Source organism: Mustela nivalis (assembly GCF_964662115.1).
Source record: "Mustela nivalis genome assembly, chromosome: 18".
In the NCBI taxonomy this organism is placed as follows: Eukaryota; Metazoa; Chordata; class Mammalia; order Carnivora; family Mustelidae; genus Mustela; species Mustela nivalis.
The window spans coordinates 53,341,069-53,359,244 of record NC_139037.1 but is presented as its reverse complement, the minus strand read 5'-3'; the positions used below and the strand labels follow the sequence as shown (position 1 = coordinate 53,359,244).

The 18,176-nt window shown below is 41.6% G+C and overlaps 2 protein-coding genes and 1 long non-coding RNA gene across 16 annotated transcripts in view; 1 reads left to right on the top strand and 2 right to left on the bottom strand.

The window, feature by feature from the left end:
- ZNF577 (zinc finger protein 577) overlaps positions 1-2,944 on the bottom strand; it is a 35,461-nt gene extending 32,517 nt beyond the window's left edge. For 4 of the 14 annotated variants that reach the window (XM_082710016.1, XM_082710015.1, XM_082710006.1 and 1 more), the window contains exon 1: positions 1,112-1,283. The gene's annotated coding sequence lies outside the window, so the exon portion shown is untranslated. Of the gene's footprint in view, positions 1-1,111 lie in introns of all 14 variants that reach the window. The other 10 variants (XM_082710007.1, XM_082710008.1, XM_082710005.1 and 7 more) reach the window with 6 other exon arrangements.
- LOC309852832 overlaps positions 1-18,176 on the bottom strand; it is a 642,903-nt gene that overhangs the window by 32,517 nt on the left and 592,210 nt on the right. The gene's annotated exons all lie outside the window — the stretch shown is intronic.
- LOC309852816 (uncharacterized protein) lies at positions 1,112-4,801 on the top strand. Its single transcript, XM_082710150.1, has 3 exons — positions 1,112-1,420; positions 1,565-1,700; positions 2,997-4,801. Exons 2-3 carry the CDS (start codon positions 1,576-1,578, stop codon positions 3,205-3,207), a joined length of 336 nt encoding a protein of 111 aa, XP_082566276.1. The 5' UTR covers positions 1,112-1,420; positions 1,565-1,575; the 3' UTR covers positions 3,208-4,801.

Here is an 18,176-nt window from a genome sequence, read left to right as displayed (position 1 = left end):
GTGTTAAAGGAAATCCATCCCATGTTCCTGAAAGTGTTGGACCTATACCCACATCAGTTTTACCCCAAAATAAAAGCATCCACGCAATAGAACATAACTGCAATAGTTAAAACAAAACAAAAAAACCCCGAAAACTTCCAAAGCGTTAGTAATATGGAAATAGCTGATAGGATATCAGAATCAAAATGTATAACATTATACCAGTACCTACACAACTGATCCTAACATTAAAACTGAAATACACCAAAATTTAACAAGAGTTACTTTCCGGACTATTTGGGAATTTGAGCACTACTTAGGAATCATTACATCTGTCGGAAATAAAAATGAAACACATCTTCTGCAAGAATATACAGTAGGGGCATCTGGGTGGCTCAGTGGGTTAAAGCCTCTGCCTTTGGCTCAGGTCATGATCCCAGAGTCCAGAGATTGAGCCCCGCATGGGGCTCTCTGCTCTGCCTGCCTCTCTGCCTACTTGCGATCTCTGTCAAATAAATAAATAAAATCTTGGGGCGCCTGGGTGGCTCAGTGGGTTAAAGCCTCTGCCTTCGGCTCAGGTCATGATCCCAGGGTTCTGGGATCGAGCCCCGCATCGGGCTCTCTGCTCCTCAGGGAGCGGGCTTCCTCCTCTTTCTCTGCCTGCCTCTCTGTCTACTTGTGATCTCTGTCAAATAAATAAAATCTTAAAAATAAATAAATAAATACAATCTTAAAAAAAAAAGAGAGAGAGAGAGAGAGAGAATATACAGTAAACATGGGCGCAAGAGGCCAGAAACCCACTCTTTAAGGATGTGCTCAGCATCAACAACCTAACTCCCCAAACGCCGACCCCAACACGGACACGACCTCCGCTTCTCCCCACCAGACACCCCAAACCGCTGCTCTCCCCAAGTTCTCGTCTCAACACAGAACCTCACAAGCTCCTCCCGCCCCCAGGGAACGCCCAAATGATCCTTCAACACAACCCGCTAGCGAGAATTCCCACTCGCTTCCCCCAACACCTACCCCCACGCGCTCCGGAACAAAAACAAACAAAACAAAAACCAAAAAAAAATTCCAAAACCCAACGCGCTCTCCCTGGCCCCCAAACACTCCCAGAACCGACACTGACCTGGCGATAGCCTCGATCTTCACCGCTGGACACAAATCACCGTACCACTTCAAACACTTTCCCTCCGTGTCTACGGCCCCCGAGGCCCTCTTCAGCTACTGACAGATCCTCAGAAGCACCGAGATGGCGGCCGACGAGGGCCAACGCGCGTGGTTCCGGAGATCCTGAAACTGGCCCTAGGCTCGGCCTCTGTGACGTCATATTGCAGTGCGGACGCCAGGCTGTTTGCAGAGAGCGGCGGTTTCCCCGCAGAGTCCTCCGAGGCGGGCGTGTTCTCGCTTTGCGCCTTTCTCTGGAAGGCTCTAGACGGTGAGAAGCTATTGAAAACGCTTTATTTCGCTTTATTTCCGGACCACTTTTAGCCTTTGGACCCCGAATTTGTAACATTCACCGGAGGCGGTGCATATACTGCTTAGCTCCTGAGAAACTCAGGCCTGCCACGTCTCTCCTCAGGATCCGCCGAGATGGTCGCGGGCTTTAAGGAGCTTTCAGTTAAAGGACGGGGAGAAGCTCAGTGCGCGCGACCCGCGTGGAAGTGCACAGGGGAGGGAGTTCGAGCCGAGCCGGAGCAACAGTTGGAGGGGAACGGGTTAGTATCCTGGGAATGCTGGCTGGAGGGGGCTTTGTGGAGAAAGCGGCATTTGCGGCCGGGCTAGATTTCAGAGAACCGCGGGAAAAGGCATTGGTCAGAGTGGGCAAACGCGGTTAGAAAAGGCTCTTGGTATGATTCGTGTGGGTGAAAACGGGTCACAGGGCTGATGGGGGTCAACAGGCGGCAGACCTCATAGAGAAGCTGGACTCTCCCACGGTGGCGGGAGTCAAAGACGCGGCTTTTCTCTAACGGTGAAAAATACCTTGAATCAAAAGCTCTGAGGGGTCCCTGGCTGGCTCAGTCATAGAGCCTTTGACTCTTGATCTTGGGGTGGCTGGTGGTAGATTGCACTTAAATTTTTTAAATCTTAAAACAAAACAAAAAACCCTTTGAGGGGCACCTGAGTGGCTCAGTGGATTAAGCCTCTGCCTTTGGCTCAGGTCATGATCTCAGGGTCCTGGGATCGAGCCCTACATCGGGCGCTCTGCTCAACAGGGAGCCTGCTTCCTCCCCATCTCTCTCTGCCTACTCTCTTTGTCAAATAAATAAATAAAATCTTAAAAAAAAAAAAAACCCTTTGAGTAAAGGAAGTGGTTCTCTTCAATATTGCAGCCCAGCTAATTAAACTGATGAGCTTCCAGTGCGAAACTCCGTCACAACCAGGCTTAGAGCGCCTTTCAATTAAAGGGCTTATTCATTCATCCGGATGTTTATAAGATGCAGGTGGCAAACGCTGTTCTGCGTGCTAGGGATACAAAAATTGTAAATGCAGGCAAAAATACCCTTGGTGGAGCTTTGCAGAACGTAAAATTGCAGGTTTGAATATAAAGTTTTAAGAGTGTTGTGATTCCCACCTACAACGTGACCTACAATGCCTGGCAGCCTGACATAACTGAAGATAAGTAACCAAAGATGATTATGCTTAAGTCTTAAGATCTAATGGAATTTGCTATACTAGGTTTTGAGTTTTTAAGAGACCCATACCCCTTTCTTCCTCCTAATTTCTCTCTTGGAACGGGAGTGTCTATGCTACACCTGTCCTACCATTGTATTTTCAAAACGAGTAACTTCTCTAATTTTACATGTTCACAGCTAGAGAGAAATTTTGCCTCAGGGTAAAATCTGTGTCTCCTCAGATTCACATGTAGAACACCCTAACACCCTGCTATATTTGGAGGTGGGACCATGGAGGAAGTAATTAAAGTTAAATGAGATCCTAAGTGTGGGGTTCTGATCCCAGTAAGTTCAGTGTCCTTATTGGAAGAGACACCAGAGAGTTCTTTCTTTGTGCAGACAAACTGCAGAAATGCCTTGCATTTCTCACATGGTGAGAAGGCAGCCAGATGTCTGTAAGCCAGGAAGAGTACTGACCAGAAATCATATCTGCTGGAAACTTGATTGTGGACTTCTAGCCTCTGGAACTGTGAGAAAATTAATTTCTGTTGTTTCAAACACCCATTCTAGTATTTTTTATGACAGCCAAAGCAGTCTAGTACAGCGGTGAATTACATTGCTTAAAAAATTTGCATTATAAAAAAAAATTTTTTTGCATTCTTTTGGTAAACCCAGTTAGTCATGAAGTATTCATTTTTTATATAAATTTATTTATTATATAAAAAGAATCTTGGGGGCGCCTGGTTGGCTCAGTGGGTTGGAGCCTCTGCCTTCGGCTCGGGTCATGATCTCAGGATCCTGGGATCAGGCCCCACATTGGGCTGTCTGCTCCGCGGGGAGCCTGCTTCCGTTCCTCTCTGCCTGCTTGTGATCTCTGTCAAATAAATAAAATCATTGAAAAAAAAAATCTTGGGAAACATTTGTGGAATTATGGTATGCCGCTTCCAGTCGGCCACTGGAGAGAAGAATTAGACACAAACAAGTCAGCTGCAAAAGACTGGGATCAAGGGACAACAGTCAAAAAGGACTGCTGCCACGAGCAACTCTACAGTCTCACTTTTATTGGATAGAAAACAATAGCCAACAGAAGGATTGATGAAGGTCAAACGTTAATCCCGTCTTGCAGACAAGCAAGAAGGAGGATAAAGCTTATAGTTAACCAAGCACATTCAAAGGACTCATCCAACTAACAACGAGCACTTCTGGGAAGAGAAAGGAGCCACCCTGAGCTGACCGGGCGTTCCCAGGTGCTTGGCTTCCCTGAAGCAGGCGGCGTTCCGCCCTGGGTGGGATGGGCGTTCCCAGCTGCCCAGCTTCTGTGAAGGGGCGGTGTTCCGCCCTGAGCGAGTCAGGCATCCCCAGCTGCCCAGCTTCACGGTTGTACATCGTCCTTCTCCCCAAAGACCTGTTGTCAGTATATGTATTTCTTAAGGCCATATCTAAATGTGCTTGGCAACTAATAAAATCCTCCAGGGGTTACAGTTGTTCCGAGGGGCAGCAGCAATGGTAGAAGGAATAAAAATTTGGATCAGGCAAATTTAACAATATGGGCTGTCCATGAATTACTTCTGGCTTTAATGTTTGAGCTCAGAATGGCTCTACAGTTTACTTGGTTAGTTGACTGAAACAGGAATAAAAAAGGTGGCCTACACTGAAGTTTAAATGCCAGAAAATTCTTTATATTTTGTAAAGATTCCAAAAGTATATGGAGTTAGGAATGTTAATGTGTAATTATCATGTAAAGCCAGTTTACCCATCCACTAAAAATATATCCTAGGAGCATCCAGAAGATAATTTCTTCAAAGAAGCTGATTTGGCTATAGAAAATTGGTATATAAGACTCTGGTACTATACATGAGAAGGTATAATAATTTGAAGATACACCGATAAATGAATGATGCATGCTACAAATTCTAAAGGAACCACTTAAATAATAAAGTTATGCGTAAAAAGCCAGCAATGGAGATAATTGCTCCAGGGGCACCTGGGTGGTTCAGTCAGTTGAGCCTCTGACTCTCAATTTCAGCTCAAGTCATGTTTTCAGGATCCTGGGATCAAGCCCTGTGTTGGGTTCCCCACTCAGTGGGGAGTTTGTCTCACCCCCCCCACCCCTGAAATAAATAAATTTAAAAAAAAAAGTTACTCCAAAAGAAGGTAGAAAATGACAAAAAGGGGGAGCAAAACCAGCTGGGATAAATAACACCACTGTAATTATGAATGATCTAAATACCTCAGTAAAACGAGATTATCAATTAGATAAAATAGGTCCAACTACATGCTGCCTACAATAAACTTTTTTTTTTTAAAGATTTTATTTATTTAACAGAGATTACAAGTAGGCAGAGAGGCAGTCAGAGAGAGGAGGAAGGAGGCTCCCTGCTGAGCAGAGAGCCCGATGTGGGGCTTGATCCCAGGACCCTGGGATCATGACCTGAGCTGAAAGCGGAGGCTTTAACCCACTGAGCCACCCAGGCACCCCCAAGAAACTATTTTTTAAAGATTTTATTTGACAGCACAAGCAGGGGGAGCAGCAGACAGAGGAAGAGGGAGGGGACAAAGTAGGCTTCCCTGAGCAAGGAGCCCAATGTGGGCCTCAGTCCCAGGACCCTAGAATCAGGACCTGAGCAGAAGGCAGATGCTTAACTGACTGAGCCACCCACGCACCGCTAGAAACTCATTTTATTTTATTTATTTATTTATTTTTTAAAGATTTTATTTATTTATTTGACAGAGAGAAATCACAAGTAGATGGAGAGGCAGGCAGAGAGAGAGAGGGAAGCAGGCTCCCTGCTGAGCAGAGAGCCTGATGCGGGACTCGATCCCAGGACCCCGAGATCATGACCTGAGCCGAAGGCAGCGGCTTAACCCACTGAGCCACCCAGGCACCCCTAGAAACTCATTTTAAATATCAGGTTACAAGTAAACCATGTTGGGGCACCTGCCTGGCTCAGTTGGGGTTGTGAGTTCAAGCTCCATGTTGAATGTAGATATTACTTTAAAAACTTTTTAAAAATTAAGCCATATTAAATAGAGATATGAAAGCTATAAAAAGATAGGCCCCAACCAAGTTTCTAGAGATAAAAAATACAACTTCTGAGATAAAACACACTTTGATGGAATTAATAGTAGATTAGATGTTGTATAAGAAAAAAATCAGTGAACTTTAAAAGACAGCAATAGAAACGATCCAAAATGAAAAATAGGTTAGGGTGGGTGAGGTGAGTCTAAAACCTAGGAACCGTATTTTAATTTACTTGTGTTTGCAAAAGGAAAGGTCAGTGAATTTAATGACAAGACAAAAGAAACTCAAGTACAAATTCAACTACAAAGAGAACAGAAGCTTTTATTAAAAAGAGAAAAAATGCTTAGAGAAGCGTTCTTAGCCAGGGTGGTAGGAGGTATCATTGTGAGGAATGCCTAGTGAAACTGCTAACTGCTCTCCACTCTCTGATCAAGATAGTGAATAAACAACAGTATTCTGGGAGGGCTTATAAAATATGAAGTAAAACATATCTTATAAACCCAATACATTCTTATTAATATATTAATCATACCTCTATGTTTTTGATGTGATAGAATACAGTTATAACTATTTATATAGTTACAATGTCCTTGTTTGCTCAATCTAGCATATATGTCAGTTTTAGTCACTTCTCATTGATTTCTTTCAACACTGATCATATTTTCCTGCCCGATAGGTTTTGGTTGGATGACAAACACTGTCGACTTTATCATGTGGGAGTGAGGAGAGCCAGAGAGATCAGGATATTTTTGCCCTCCGGTATTCTTAAAGCTTGTTTTGGGATACATTGAGGTTACTTGCAGTTTGGTTCTCTCTGGCCCTGTTTAATTATTGAGTTAGTTAATTTTTTCCTGGCCCTGTTTTAAATCTTAGTTAAGACTAGATTGCTTATTGAATGAAATTCAATTAATATTTCAATTTAATATTAATTAAATATTCAGTATTTATCAAGTGCCTACTCTGTATTGCACATTCTTCTAGACATCTTGTATATAGCAGTTAACAAGTTTCCTACCCTCGGGAAGCTAGTCTAACTTTTACAGTGTATAACTTACATTCGAGACCTTATACTTGAGCATAAACATGTAGAGTTATTGTAATCTGCTTTATATATGCTTTATATTGAAATTGATACAATATAAACATTACGTTTATACATGACCCAAAGTCTTTATATTCCATATCAAAATCTTTAAAACAATTAAGATGTTCTCTCCAAGTGATTCTAGTGGGACTTATGTCATTGATTTAAAAAAAAAAAATCACCTAGGGGCACCTGGGTGGCTCAGTGAGTTAAGTATCTGCCTTCAGCTCAGATCATGATCTCAGGGTCCTGGGATTGAGCCCTGCATCAGGCTCTCTGCTTAGCAGGAAGACTGTTTCCCTTCTCTATCTGCCTGCCTCTCTGCCTACTTGTGATCTTTGTCTATCAAATAAAAAAAATCTTAAAAAAAAAATCACCTGTCTAACTGCCATTAAAATACCTCACCTACTAAGAGTACTCTACTTTAGTTTCCCCCTGACACTATATATATATATATATATATATATATATATTCATTTGAGAGAAAGACAGTGAGAGAGCGCATGAGAGAGGAGAAGGTCAAAGGGAGAAGCAGACTCCCTGCGGAGCTGGGAGCCCAATGAGGGACTCGATCCCTGGACTCCGGGATCATGACCTGAGCCAAAGGTAGTTGCTTAACCAACTGAGCCATCCAGGTGCCCTCCCTAACACCTAATCTAATGCCCTTTTTGAGATTGCAGTTTTTCAGCAGGGGACTTGGTCTGAATCCTGTATCAGTTTTATGCCAGCCCCTATCATTACCCCTGACTACATTCAATTAATTATACATATCAGGGATGCCTGGGTGACTCAGCTGGTTGAGTGTCCCAACTTTTGAGCTCAAGGTCCTGAGTTCAAGCCCCATGCTGGGCTCCACACTGGGCATGAAGCCTACTTAAAAAATTACACCTACTAGATTCTGAAAATATTTTCCAGGCTGGTTACAGGCCTCTGTATTCCAATGTAGCACTGGATTCAGCCTACTCCAGGTCCAGTTCAAAGTCTGTCCTCTTGGAACCAGGCCAGGGTTGATTCTGTGAAGATCTATTTTTCTCTTCATGTTGTAGGACCCAGGATTCCGAGTTGGAATGGGAATACATGCCGGGAAGAATGTCTGGGTGGTTCCATCAGTGAGACAAAAGATAGGGCTAGACAGGGTACTACCTCTAAGGGAAGAATGCAACTGGATAATTATATATGAGTTTAGAACTTCAGATCCCCAGCATTCTGAGAATAATAATTTTAATAATCCAGGGAGGAGGAGAACTAGGACGGAAGTAGTCATCTTAATTTGTATTCAAATTGCTTACGTTACTTTTTCATGTTTTAAAAAAATATTACCGGGGCGCCTGGGTGGCTCAGTGGGTTGGGCCTCTGCCTTCGGCTCAGGTCATGATCCCAGGTGCCTGGGATCGAGTCCCGAATTGGGCTCTCTGCTCAGCAGGGAGCCTGCTTCTCCTCATCTCTCTGTCTGTCTGTCTCTCTGCCTATTTGTGATCTCTCTCTCTGTCAAATAAATAAATAAAATCTTTATAAATAAAAATAAATAAATAAATAAATATTACCAAGAGCTGTATTGGAATGTATTTTGTTATTTATTGTATTGGTTTAAATTACTAATTGTCCTTGGGCTTTTAGTTCATTTTGCACACATGGTTTTTCTACCTTTTCAAATCTAGAAAATTTTAAAAATCACTTTTATGATGTTGTATAATGCTTGGTCTTATTTTTAAATCAATTTAAATTCATTCAAGGACATTAAGTTTTATTCATGAGTTTTATATATTCATTTCATTTTTGAAGGACTTCAGTTGCCTAAAATAATACTTAAACCTAGAGCCAAAGAAATGCAGCAGCTAACCATCACAGGATATTGGGTGGGAGCTGAATATAATTTTATTTATTTATTTATTAAAAAGATTTTTTTTTATTTATTTGACAGACAGATCACAAGTAGGCAGAGAGGCAGGCAGAGGGAGAGGGAGAAGCAGGCTCCCTGCTGAGCAGAGAGCCCAACTCGGGGCTCGATCCCAGGACCCTGGGATCATGAGGTGAGCCGAAGGCAGAGGCTTTAACCCACTGAGCCACCCAGGCGCCCCTGAATATAATTTTAGAAAAAAAAATCCACAAATGGGAAAAGTGAATATAATGTGATAATGTTAACCAGTGATGTAGGGCAGAGACTATCTCCTCTAAATTACCATTAACATGGTAATTGGGGGGATGCCTGGGTGGCTCAGTTGGTTAAGTTGCTGCCTTCGGCTCAGGTCATGATCCCAGGGTCCTGGGATGGAGTCCCACATCGGGCTCCTTGCTCGGCAGGGAGCCTGCTTCTCTCTCTGACTCTGCATGCCACTCTGTCTGCCTGTGTGCTTGCTCCCTCTCTCTCTGACAAATAAATAAATAAAATCTTAAAAACAAAAACAAAAACATGGTAATTGGGAATGTGGTTCAAGGTGTCCTGTCTGAAAATGCCCATCAGGTGTGTCACACAATATACAGGTCAAGTTGGGGACGCTTGGGTGGCTCAGTGGATTAAAGCCTCTGCCTTCGGCTCAGGTCATGATCCCGGGGTCCTGGGATCGAACCCCACATCGGGCTCTCTGCTCAGCGGGGAGCCTGCTTCCCTCTCTCTCTCTCTCTCTTTGCCTGCCTCTCCATCTACTTGTGATTTCTCTCTGTCAAATAAATAAATAAAATCTTAAATAAATAAAATCTTAAAAAAAAAATAAATAAAATCTTTAAAAAAATATACAGATCAAGTTGAAAAAGGTACATATAGCTCTCAAACATTCCTCATTTTCACAAGCCTTCTTGGGTGGAAACTTTAGTTTTTGTTAAAGGTATTCCACAATTAGTGCATTAACGGCGTTTTTTTCTGTGATTTCATCTGCTAATGGATGAGGCAGAATGTACCACTGAAAACCCTGCCACATTCACTGCCTTCTAGCATGAACTGACACATCCAGGGTAAGGACTTTTCCACTGTCTTATTTCTACTCAATATAAGCTCACTGATGATCTGTGGTGATCACTGATGACAGACAGGGTCTGTCTTCCAAAAAACAGCTTTCCTAGCCTCTGTATTCATAGGTTTTCTGTTTATGTATAACCATATAATCAGCTTGACATTATTGCTCAAGGCTTTTCCAAATTGAATGTACCAGTTTTTTCCTGTGTGTTTTTTGGGACATAAAATAAGATGTAATCGACCACTGAAGTGAAGGCATGACCACCTTCACTGCATTCATGACTTCTTTCCTGTACAGACTCTCCGTTATTTCCTGAGGGTGTACATCCGACAACTGGTTTGTCCCACTGTGACTGCATTCCTATCTGTGAGGAGCCCACTGATGTTTGATGAAGTCTGAGGGGTCATAGAAGGCATCTGCACAGTCACTGTATTAACGGGGCTTTTCTCCTACATGAATTCACTAGTATTTAATAAGCTGTGACCCTCAATGGAAGAATATTTAACCTTCACTGAATTTACATATTTCTCTCTTGTGTGTATTCTCTCATGTTTAACAAGGCATGGCATGTGGGAGAAAGTTCTCCCACACTCATTGCATGCATATAGGGTCTCTCTCCTGTATGAGTTCTTGGATGGACAGTGAGCATTGTCTTTGTAGTGAAGGCTTTGCCACAGTTACTGCATTTAAAGGGTTTATCTCCCGTGTGAATTCTCTGATGTTTAGTGAGTCCTGACTTCTGTGAACAGATTTTTCACATTCGGTACGTACAAAAGGAGTCTTTCCTTTATGAAATCGCTGATGTGCTATGAGACATGCCTTCTGGCTGAAGGCCTTATCACATCCAGTGCATCCATAGGGTTTCTCTCCAGTGTGAGTTTGCCGATGTATAAGGAGATTGTGCCTCTTCCACATTCACTACATATATAAGATTTCTCTCTTGTGTGGGTTTTCTGATGTAGAATGAGTTGTGATTTTTCCGGAGAAACCTTTCCCATACTCATTGCATTGATGGGGCCTTTCTCCTCTTTCATTTATCTGATGTATAATGAGCTCTGCCTTTCTGCAGAAGGCTTTTCACGTTCAGTACATTCATAAGGTTTCTCTCCTGTATGAGTTCTCTGATGTTCAGTTCGCTTGAACTTTCTGGAGAATGCCTTCCCACATACACTGCATCCATGTGGTTTATTTCCTGTATGAGTCTTCTGGTGTTCAGTAAGCAGAAATTTCCTGAGGAAGGTTTTCCCACACTCACAGCACTCATAGGGTTTCTTTCCTTTGTGAGTTCGCTGATGTTCAGTGAGCTTGAACTTCTTGGAAAAGGTTCTCCCACATACACTACATGCATGGGGTTTCTTTTCTGTATGAATTCTCTTATGTTCTGTGAACTGAGACTTCTTGAAGAAGGCTTTCCCACATTCAGTACATTCATGGGCTTTCTCTATTTTGTGTGTTTGATGATGTTTAATGACTTGTGACTTAGTGCTGATAGGTCTTCTACTTTCGTGGACTTTAATTTCAGTATGAGTTTGCTTGCGATTAGCACAGAGAAAGGATCTCCCATCTCTGCTATACCCAGCAGGCTCTTTTATGTCACAGCTTCTACTTCGGTTGACTAAATCTAAGTGTGACTTCAAAGTTTTTCCATGTAAATAAAACCTTTCATGGTTTGGCCTGAAAGGAAAAAGATTTTTGCTCTGATAAACAATATTTCCACATATGTTCAGTTCATAACACTGTTCTGTCCTCTTTGGCACTTTTGGGTTTTATAAGTGCTGAGGCAGATGATCATCAGCTTTCTGAATTTCTAGGAAGGAGGAGAACAGTAAATCCTTCTGTGACCATGATATGGAATAAAACTCCAAAAGTATGTTGGGAGGGGGCACCTGGGTAGCATAGTTGGTTAAGTGTCCAGCTCTTGGTTTCAACCCAGGCAGTGATCTCAGGGCTGTGAGATTAAGCCCCATGTGGGGCTCCATGCTAAGTGTGGAGTTTGCTTAAGACCCTCTCTTCCTGAGGTGCCTGGGTGTTTAAGAGTCTGTTGATTTTGGCTCATGTCATGATCTCAGGGTTGTGAGATCAAGCCCTTCACCAGGCTCTGTGCTGAGCGGGGAGTCAGCTTTTCTGTCCCTCTCCTCCACTCCCCCTGTGCACACATGCTCTCTCTCTAAAATAAATTTATCTTTAAAAAAAGAAAAAGACTGTCTCTCCTTCTGCCCCTGCTTCCCTACCCTTGCTCTCTTGTGTGCTCTCTACAATAAATAAATCTAAAAAAAAAAATAAATAAAAAAAAAAAATATATATATATATCTATATATCTACATACACACACTGTGGGATAGCTGGCTTTTAAGGGAAAACCTAAGATATCAACCTAAAAGAAATGCCAAGTTATATCTATATCTATCTGTATATTCCTTAGCTCTTAAAAAAAATTGGGGGGATGCCTGGGTGGCTCAGTTGGTTAAGCATCCAACTCTTGATTTTGGCTCAGGTCATGATCTCAGAGTTGTGAGACTGAGCTCCATGTTGGGATCCACCCTGGACATGGAGCCTGCTTAAGATTCTATCCCTTACCCACCTCCCCTCTCTCTCCCTCTCTAAATAAATAAATAGAAATAGTAAAAAACAAAACAAAACAAAACCCTTTTAGATTTATAATTAAATACATGTAAGATAAAATTTACCATTTTAACCATTTTTAAGTGTACAGTTCTGTGTCATTAAGTAAATTCACGTTGTGGTGCAGCCGTCACTATTCATCTCTAGAACATTTTCATTTTCCCCAACTGAAAAACACTGTACTTGTTAAACACTAATTCCTTATCTGTTGGAAATGTTTAAAAACACAATAATATAAAACAAATCAAAAGATGACAGCTATCAGTGTAAAACGGTTAATTCACAATGAATCAAGATTTGTCTGCTTTATTAGTAGGGCATTGGAGGCAGTAAAATACAAGGGAGTCACTGGCAGCATCAGATCAAAAAGCCTGAAGGGATACAGACAGACACAATTCACTCATTCAGTACATCCTTCTTCGCTGGCTACTACTATATACCAGGCATGGTGCTAGTGTTAGAGAAACACAAAAATACTCTATCATCACTGAAGTCATATTCTAGGGGTGGAAAGAGAAACAGAATAAACATGCAAGAGGGGCGCCTGGGTGGCTCAGTGAGTTAAAGCCTCTGCCTTCAGCTCAGGTCATGATTCCAGGGTCCTGGGATGGAGCCCTGAATCGGGCTCTCTGCTCAGCAGGGAGTCTGCTTCCTCCTCCCTCTCTGCCTGCCTCTTTGCCTACTTGTGATTTCTGTCAAATAAATAAAATCTTAAAGAAAAAAAAGGAATAAACACACAAAAACAATAAAGTAGGCAGCTGCAAATGTTTATGGCTTTGCTTCCTCAAGCAAAGGAAATGAAAATTCGAAGAAATCTAGATGTGTTTTGAAGAATGGCTGTAGATAAACATTTCTGTGTTTCCCACTAACTTCAGTCTCTTTTACTGTGTGTTAGGACTGCAGTTCATCAGCTAGGGTCACAATAGCACTCTTGGGGAGCTTTGCATAAAGACATGTCCAGGCCCTTAACCAATGCTAATAAAACCAGACTTTCCAAGGAAGCAACATTGGTAAGATTATATTGAAAATCCCTTCAATAAAAACCTGGCATTTAAGAAATAGCTTGACAGATACAGATGGAAAAGTGTGGTCTCTCCCCAACTTCACTGTACAGTCATTTGATGAAGAAGTAAATGGATGACCGAGCTGTATTTTATTCTTGCACAAGGGGGAATGAAAAACAGGCCCTTGACTCAAGAGTGGAACTCTAGTTATCTCGACATCATAAAGATACAGTATCTTTAGGAGCAACTAGTGCACAAAGTATAATGGGAATTCAGCGAAGGAAGGGAATATTCTGTTTTTGTGTAGCATAGACCATCTCATGGAAAGAAAAGTGAAAGAATCTGTTATTTGGAAGAACAAACAAAAAATGACATCCTTATCCCTGAGTTCTTATCTTTTTTTTTTTTTTTTTAAGATTTTTATTTATTTGTCAGAGACAGAGGGAGAGAGAGTGAGTGAGCACAGGCAGACAGAGAGGCAGGCAGAGGCAGAGGGAGAAGCAGGCTCCCTGCCGAGTAAGGAGCCCGATGTGGGACTCCATCCCAGGACCCTGGGATCATGACCTGAGCCGAAGGCAGCTGCTTAACCAACTGAGCCACGCAGGCATCCCTCCTGAGTTCTTATCTTAATTGATGTATCAGCAACTCTCAAGACAATGTTTATGGCTTTGTCTTCTTTTTTTAAAGATTTTTTTTTAATATTTTATTTTTGAGATCCTTTTTTTTGGAAGATTTTATTTGACAGAGACCACAAGTAGGCAGGCAGGCAAAGAGGGGGGTGGGGGAAGCAGGCTCCCCGCTGAGCAGAGAACCGGATGCGGGGCTCAATCCCAGGACCCTGGATCACGACCTGAGCCGAAGGCAGAGGCTTTAACCCACTGAGCCACCCAGGTGCCCCTATGACTTTGTCTTTAATGAAACACTTGTTTATCATGTTCTCTCTCCCTACCATTTTGTTACACACTCATCTGTTGATCCCTAATTGTCTAAAACTCTTGTTTTCTTTATCTGGATCTATTCCCCAGAAGATCTCATCTGGTCCAGATTTCTATCTCCACATTTAACTTCTCCCTGAACTTCCCAGATACATCAGACTGTAGCAGAAAGCTCTGCTTGGACACTAACAAGCACATCTAACTTAGAATCTCCATTATAGAACTCCTGACTTCCCAGCCCGCATCAGGCTCTCTACTCAGCAGGGAGCCTGCTTCCCTTCCTCTCTCTCTCTGCCTGCCTCTCTGCCTACTTGTGATCTCTGTCAAATAAATAAATAAAATCTTTAAAAAAAAAAAAAGAGAGAGAGAGAGAGAGAGATCAAGCTCTGCATTGGGCTCTAAGCTCAGCAGGAAGTCTACCTGAAGATTCTCTCCCTCTGTCCCTCCCCACTCTCTAAAATAAATAAATCTTAAAAAAAAAATCTTTTAAAATCTTTTTAAAATAAATAAAATAGATCTTTTTTAAAAATCCTTAATTCCTCTGTACCCATTATCCAGCATCACAACATGGCTTCATCTCATCAAGATTATTTTTGTGATCACTGGATTTTAAAGTAAACCAGTGATCCTTGAGTTAAATATATAATCTGATGCTCATTGTAGGACAAGTCTTGATGTCAAAATACCAAGAGCACCTGAATCCACTCAGGGTCCACAAGACCATCACCAGATAAGCCCTTTACAGGTATTTCTTCAATATGCCAGATCTCCTGAAGACTCACTGCCAGTTTTAGGGTTGTTACCTATTATGATAGGATGGGGAACTGAACTTAAAGGGGCCTGTACAATGTAGTGAGAAGAAATCATGGAAAACTTGATTCTTTTTAACATGGTCTTGACATGTTTTTGCACCAACTCCACACAAGGCAAAAAGAGATAAAGATACCATAACCAAAGTAGCCTTTTCTCATTGTTATACTTCCCTTGCACCCCAGGCAAGCCGTGGCTTGTAAGGAAGTAAGTGATGGGGTCAGCAATATGATCAGGAGCTACCAATCTTACATCATAGTGAAATCTTACATCAAATAACAGATTACCAGTGAGTTTGTTAAGTAAGAGGTAGATCCTGTGAAACTAGGATCATGTAGATATTGATGCATCATGTATTCATAGATATTGATGATCATGTAGATATTGATGAAAGTTTAGGTTTAGAATTAAAATTTAACTTGAAGAGAGTTGGCTTTACTAACCCTTATTATAGGATAGCAGTTACTTCCTTGCAAATAGGGTTTGGCTGACAGTGGGCAAGGATGAGGAAAGATGAGTCACATGTTCCCCGCCTTTGAAGTGGGGAGGTTCTTCCTCTATGGAGATGCCTTTTTTTTTTTAAAGTTGTATTTTTAAGTAATCTCCACACCCAGCATGGGACTCGAACTTATAACCCCAAGATCAGGTTGCTTGCTCCACTGACTGAACCAGTCAGGTGCCCCGAGGAGATCCCCTTTAATGTTTTGAACATGGCAAGGGAAGGGGGGGGAGAACTTAACCCCTATAGGTACAGTGACTTTCTTGTTGGAAAGTGGTTTGGGGTGGGAGCTCATGAGGATCAAGGTCAGTGAAAACTCATTCAAAAATATGCTTTTACTGCTCATAGGTAAGAATCTTGTCTTCAAGAGCAGTGCTCTTGTCAACTTCCCAGGCTTTACATTCAGGACAATGGAGTTTCCACTCATTCTTGAACAAATCCTTTGAAAATGCAGACAGTAGAACAGTAGCATTCATTTTGCTAACCATTACATCATACCGTAGGTGACATTTCACTATCACCCTTCAAACCCCCAAGACTTTCAAAACTCTTTCATGGTTCCTGGGTTTGGGATAGGAAGTGTCTCAGTGTCCTTGGGATTATTCTTAGCCCTTCTTGTTTTGTTTTTCCCCTCTCATGCAGTTTTGTATTGCTTAATGTAGGACAATACCAGCTAATCTACATTGCTTATTGAAAACATGGAGATGGATGATTTGCCCCTCTTCACAAAGCCTGGTTTTGGCTATGTGACTTGTAAGTATAAAAGACCCCTGAGTAATCTCGTGCCTTGATTTCTCTGAAACTGAGATACTTCACACATACATGTTGGTGGCTTATGATTTGGAGACAGATGGTGTTCTGTGACTAAAAAAGGTCCCTGGAATCTGTGCCTGCATGTTACAGAACACCTTAACGTTTACCTGTGTTTTATTGTTTCTCAGGCTATATTGTAGCTTTTGTCTTTACCAGAGTCTCATGTTACTAAAAGTCATGGAGTCATGTCCAATACATTGAACCACCTTAAACTGGGTGCCTGCTATAGTTGCAATTTCCCCATGTTAATGTAAACCAATGTGCTTGAAAAGGAAACCTACTTTTGCAAAAATAAAACCAAGCTCATTGTATCTTAAGAGTTTAATCCCCATTTAAGAAAAATAATTTATGAGATTTTGCAGCCATATTCCAGAGAGGGATTCATAAAAACAGCTCTAAAGTTTCACATAAGCTCTTCGAGAGGGAAGCATACCTTGTACAGTATAGGGGAAATAGAAGCCTACTTTATTTGACTATTGGAACAAGTTACATTGTCCAATCAAGCAGTACCAGGACCATGTAACTTGTTCCAATAGTCAAATAAAGTCAAGTCACCAACTGTGTATTGCATTCTAACTTCACTGTTAATTCTGTGGGGAAAGAAAATTCTATCTTGGAATTGATGAAAAAACATTTTACTCAAGGAACATTCCAGGCCCATTTACGAATACTAGGAAATGAGTGACAGGAGATATTCAGTATTTTATTAAGATTTCTTGCTAAAATAACGAACCTTGTAGTTCAATTACAACTTATATAGCACTGTAATGATATAAAGATTCAATGCAGATTCTTCTATTGGCAAGTTTTGTGTACTCTGAAGTACGGGTACTATTGAGTCACAATTGCTATGCTAACACATGCAATTCCCAATTATGAACAATCATTTTAATAATAAAAATAGATGAAAACACATATTACATAGTTCTGATATATTTGCTTTGTTTTCTGCAAGTATATTTATTTACATACTTAAAATTTGTCATAATGCTGCTTACTATGTCACAGCTACAGGAAATGACAACCCTCATAAAATGATAACCATAAAAGATGATACCTCAGATTCATTCAAGTATAGAATTATTTCCTCAGTGTCAAGTCTCTGATATCAGTGTAGCTGGATTTCATGCCAACAACATCCTCACCGTCAATTCAGACACACACAGATGTTCTCTCCTATTCATTCCCTCTGGCTACATTCAGTTGACATATGGAGGAAGGTATTTTCTCCTGTTTGAAATTCTACCCAGTACCATTTTCTCTCTCTCTCTCTTTAAAATTTATTTGACAGAAAGGCAGTTAGAGAGGGAACGCAAGCAGGGGAAGTGGGAGAGGGAGAAGCATGGCGCTTGATACGGGGCTCAATCCCAGGACCTTGGGATCATGACCTGAGCCAAAGGCAGACACTTAATGACTGAGCCTCCCAGGCTCCGCCCAGTACCATTCCCTTATAAGCAATGAGGTGTGAGTCTGGGGTTGGGGGAGTTGTGTCCCCATCTGTAGTCTTAAGGTATGTAAACTCTGGTATAATCAGTTATTCACTTTCAATGACAGCTTCTGGATATTTACTTCATTCATGATTTCTCTCCCCTGTGAGTTTTCTGATGTAAAATGAGGCTGAATTTGTGGGAGAAAGTTTTCCAACACTGACTGCATTCATAAGGCTTCTCTCCGGTGTGATACCTCTGATGAATACTGAAGTGTGACTTTGGGGTGAAAGCTTTCTGACACTGACTGCATTCATGTTTCTCACCCGTATGTGTTCTTTGGTGTAGGATAAGGCTAAACTTGATGGAGAACGTTTTTCCACATTCCCTGCACCCGTAGGGTTTCTCTCCC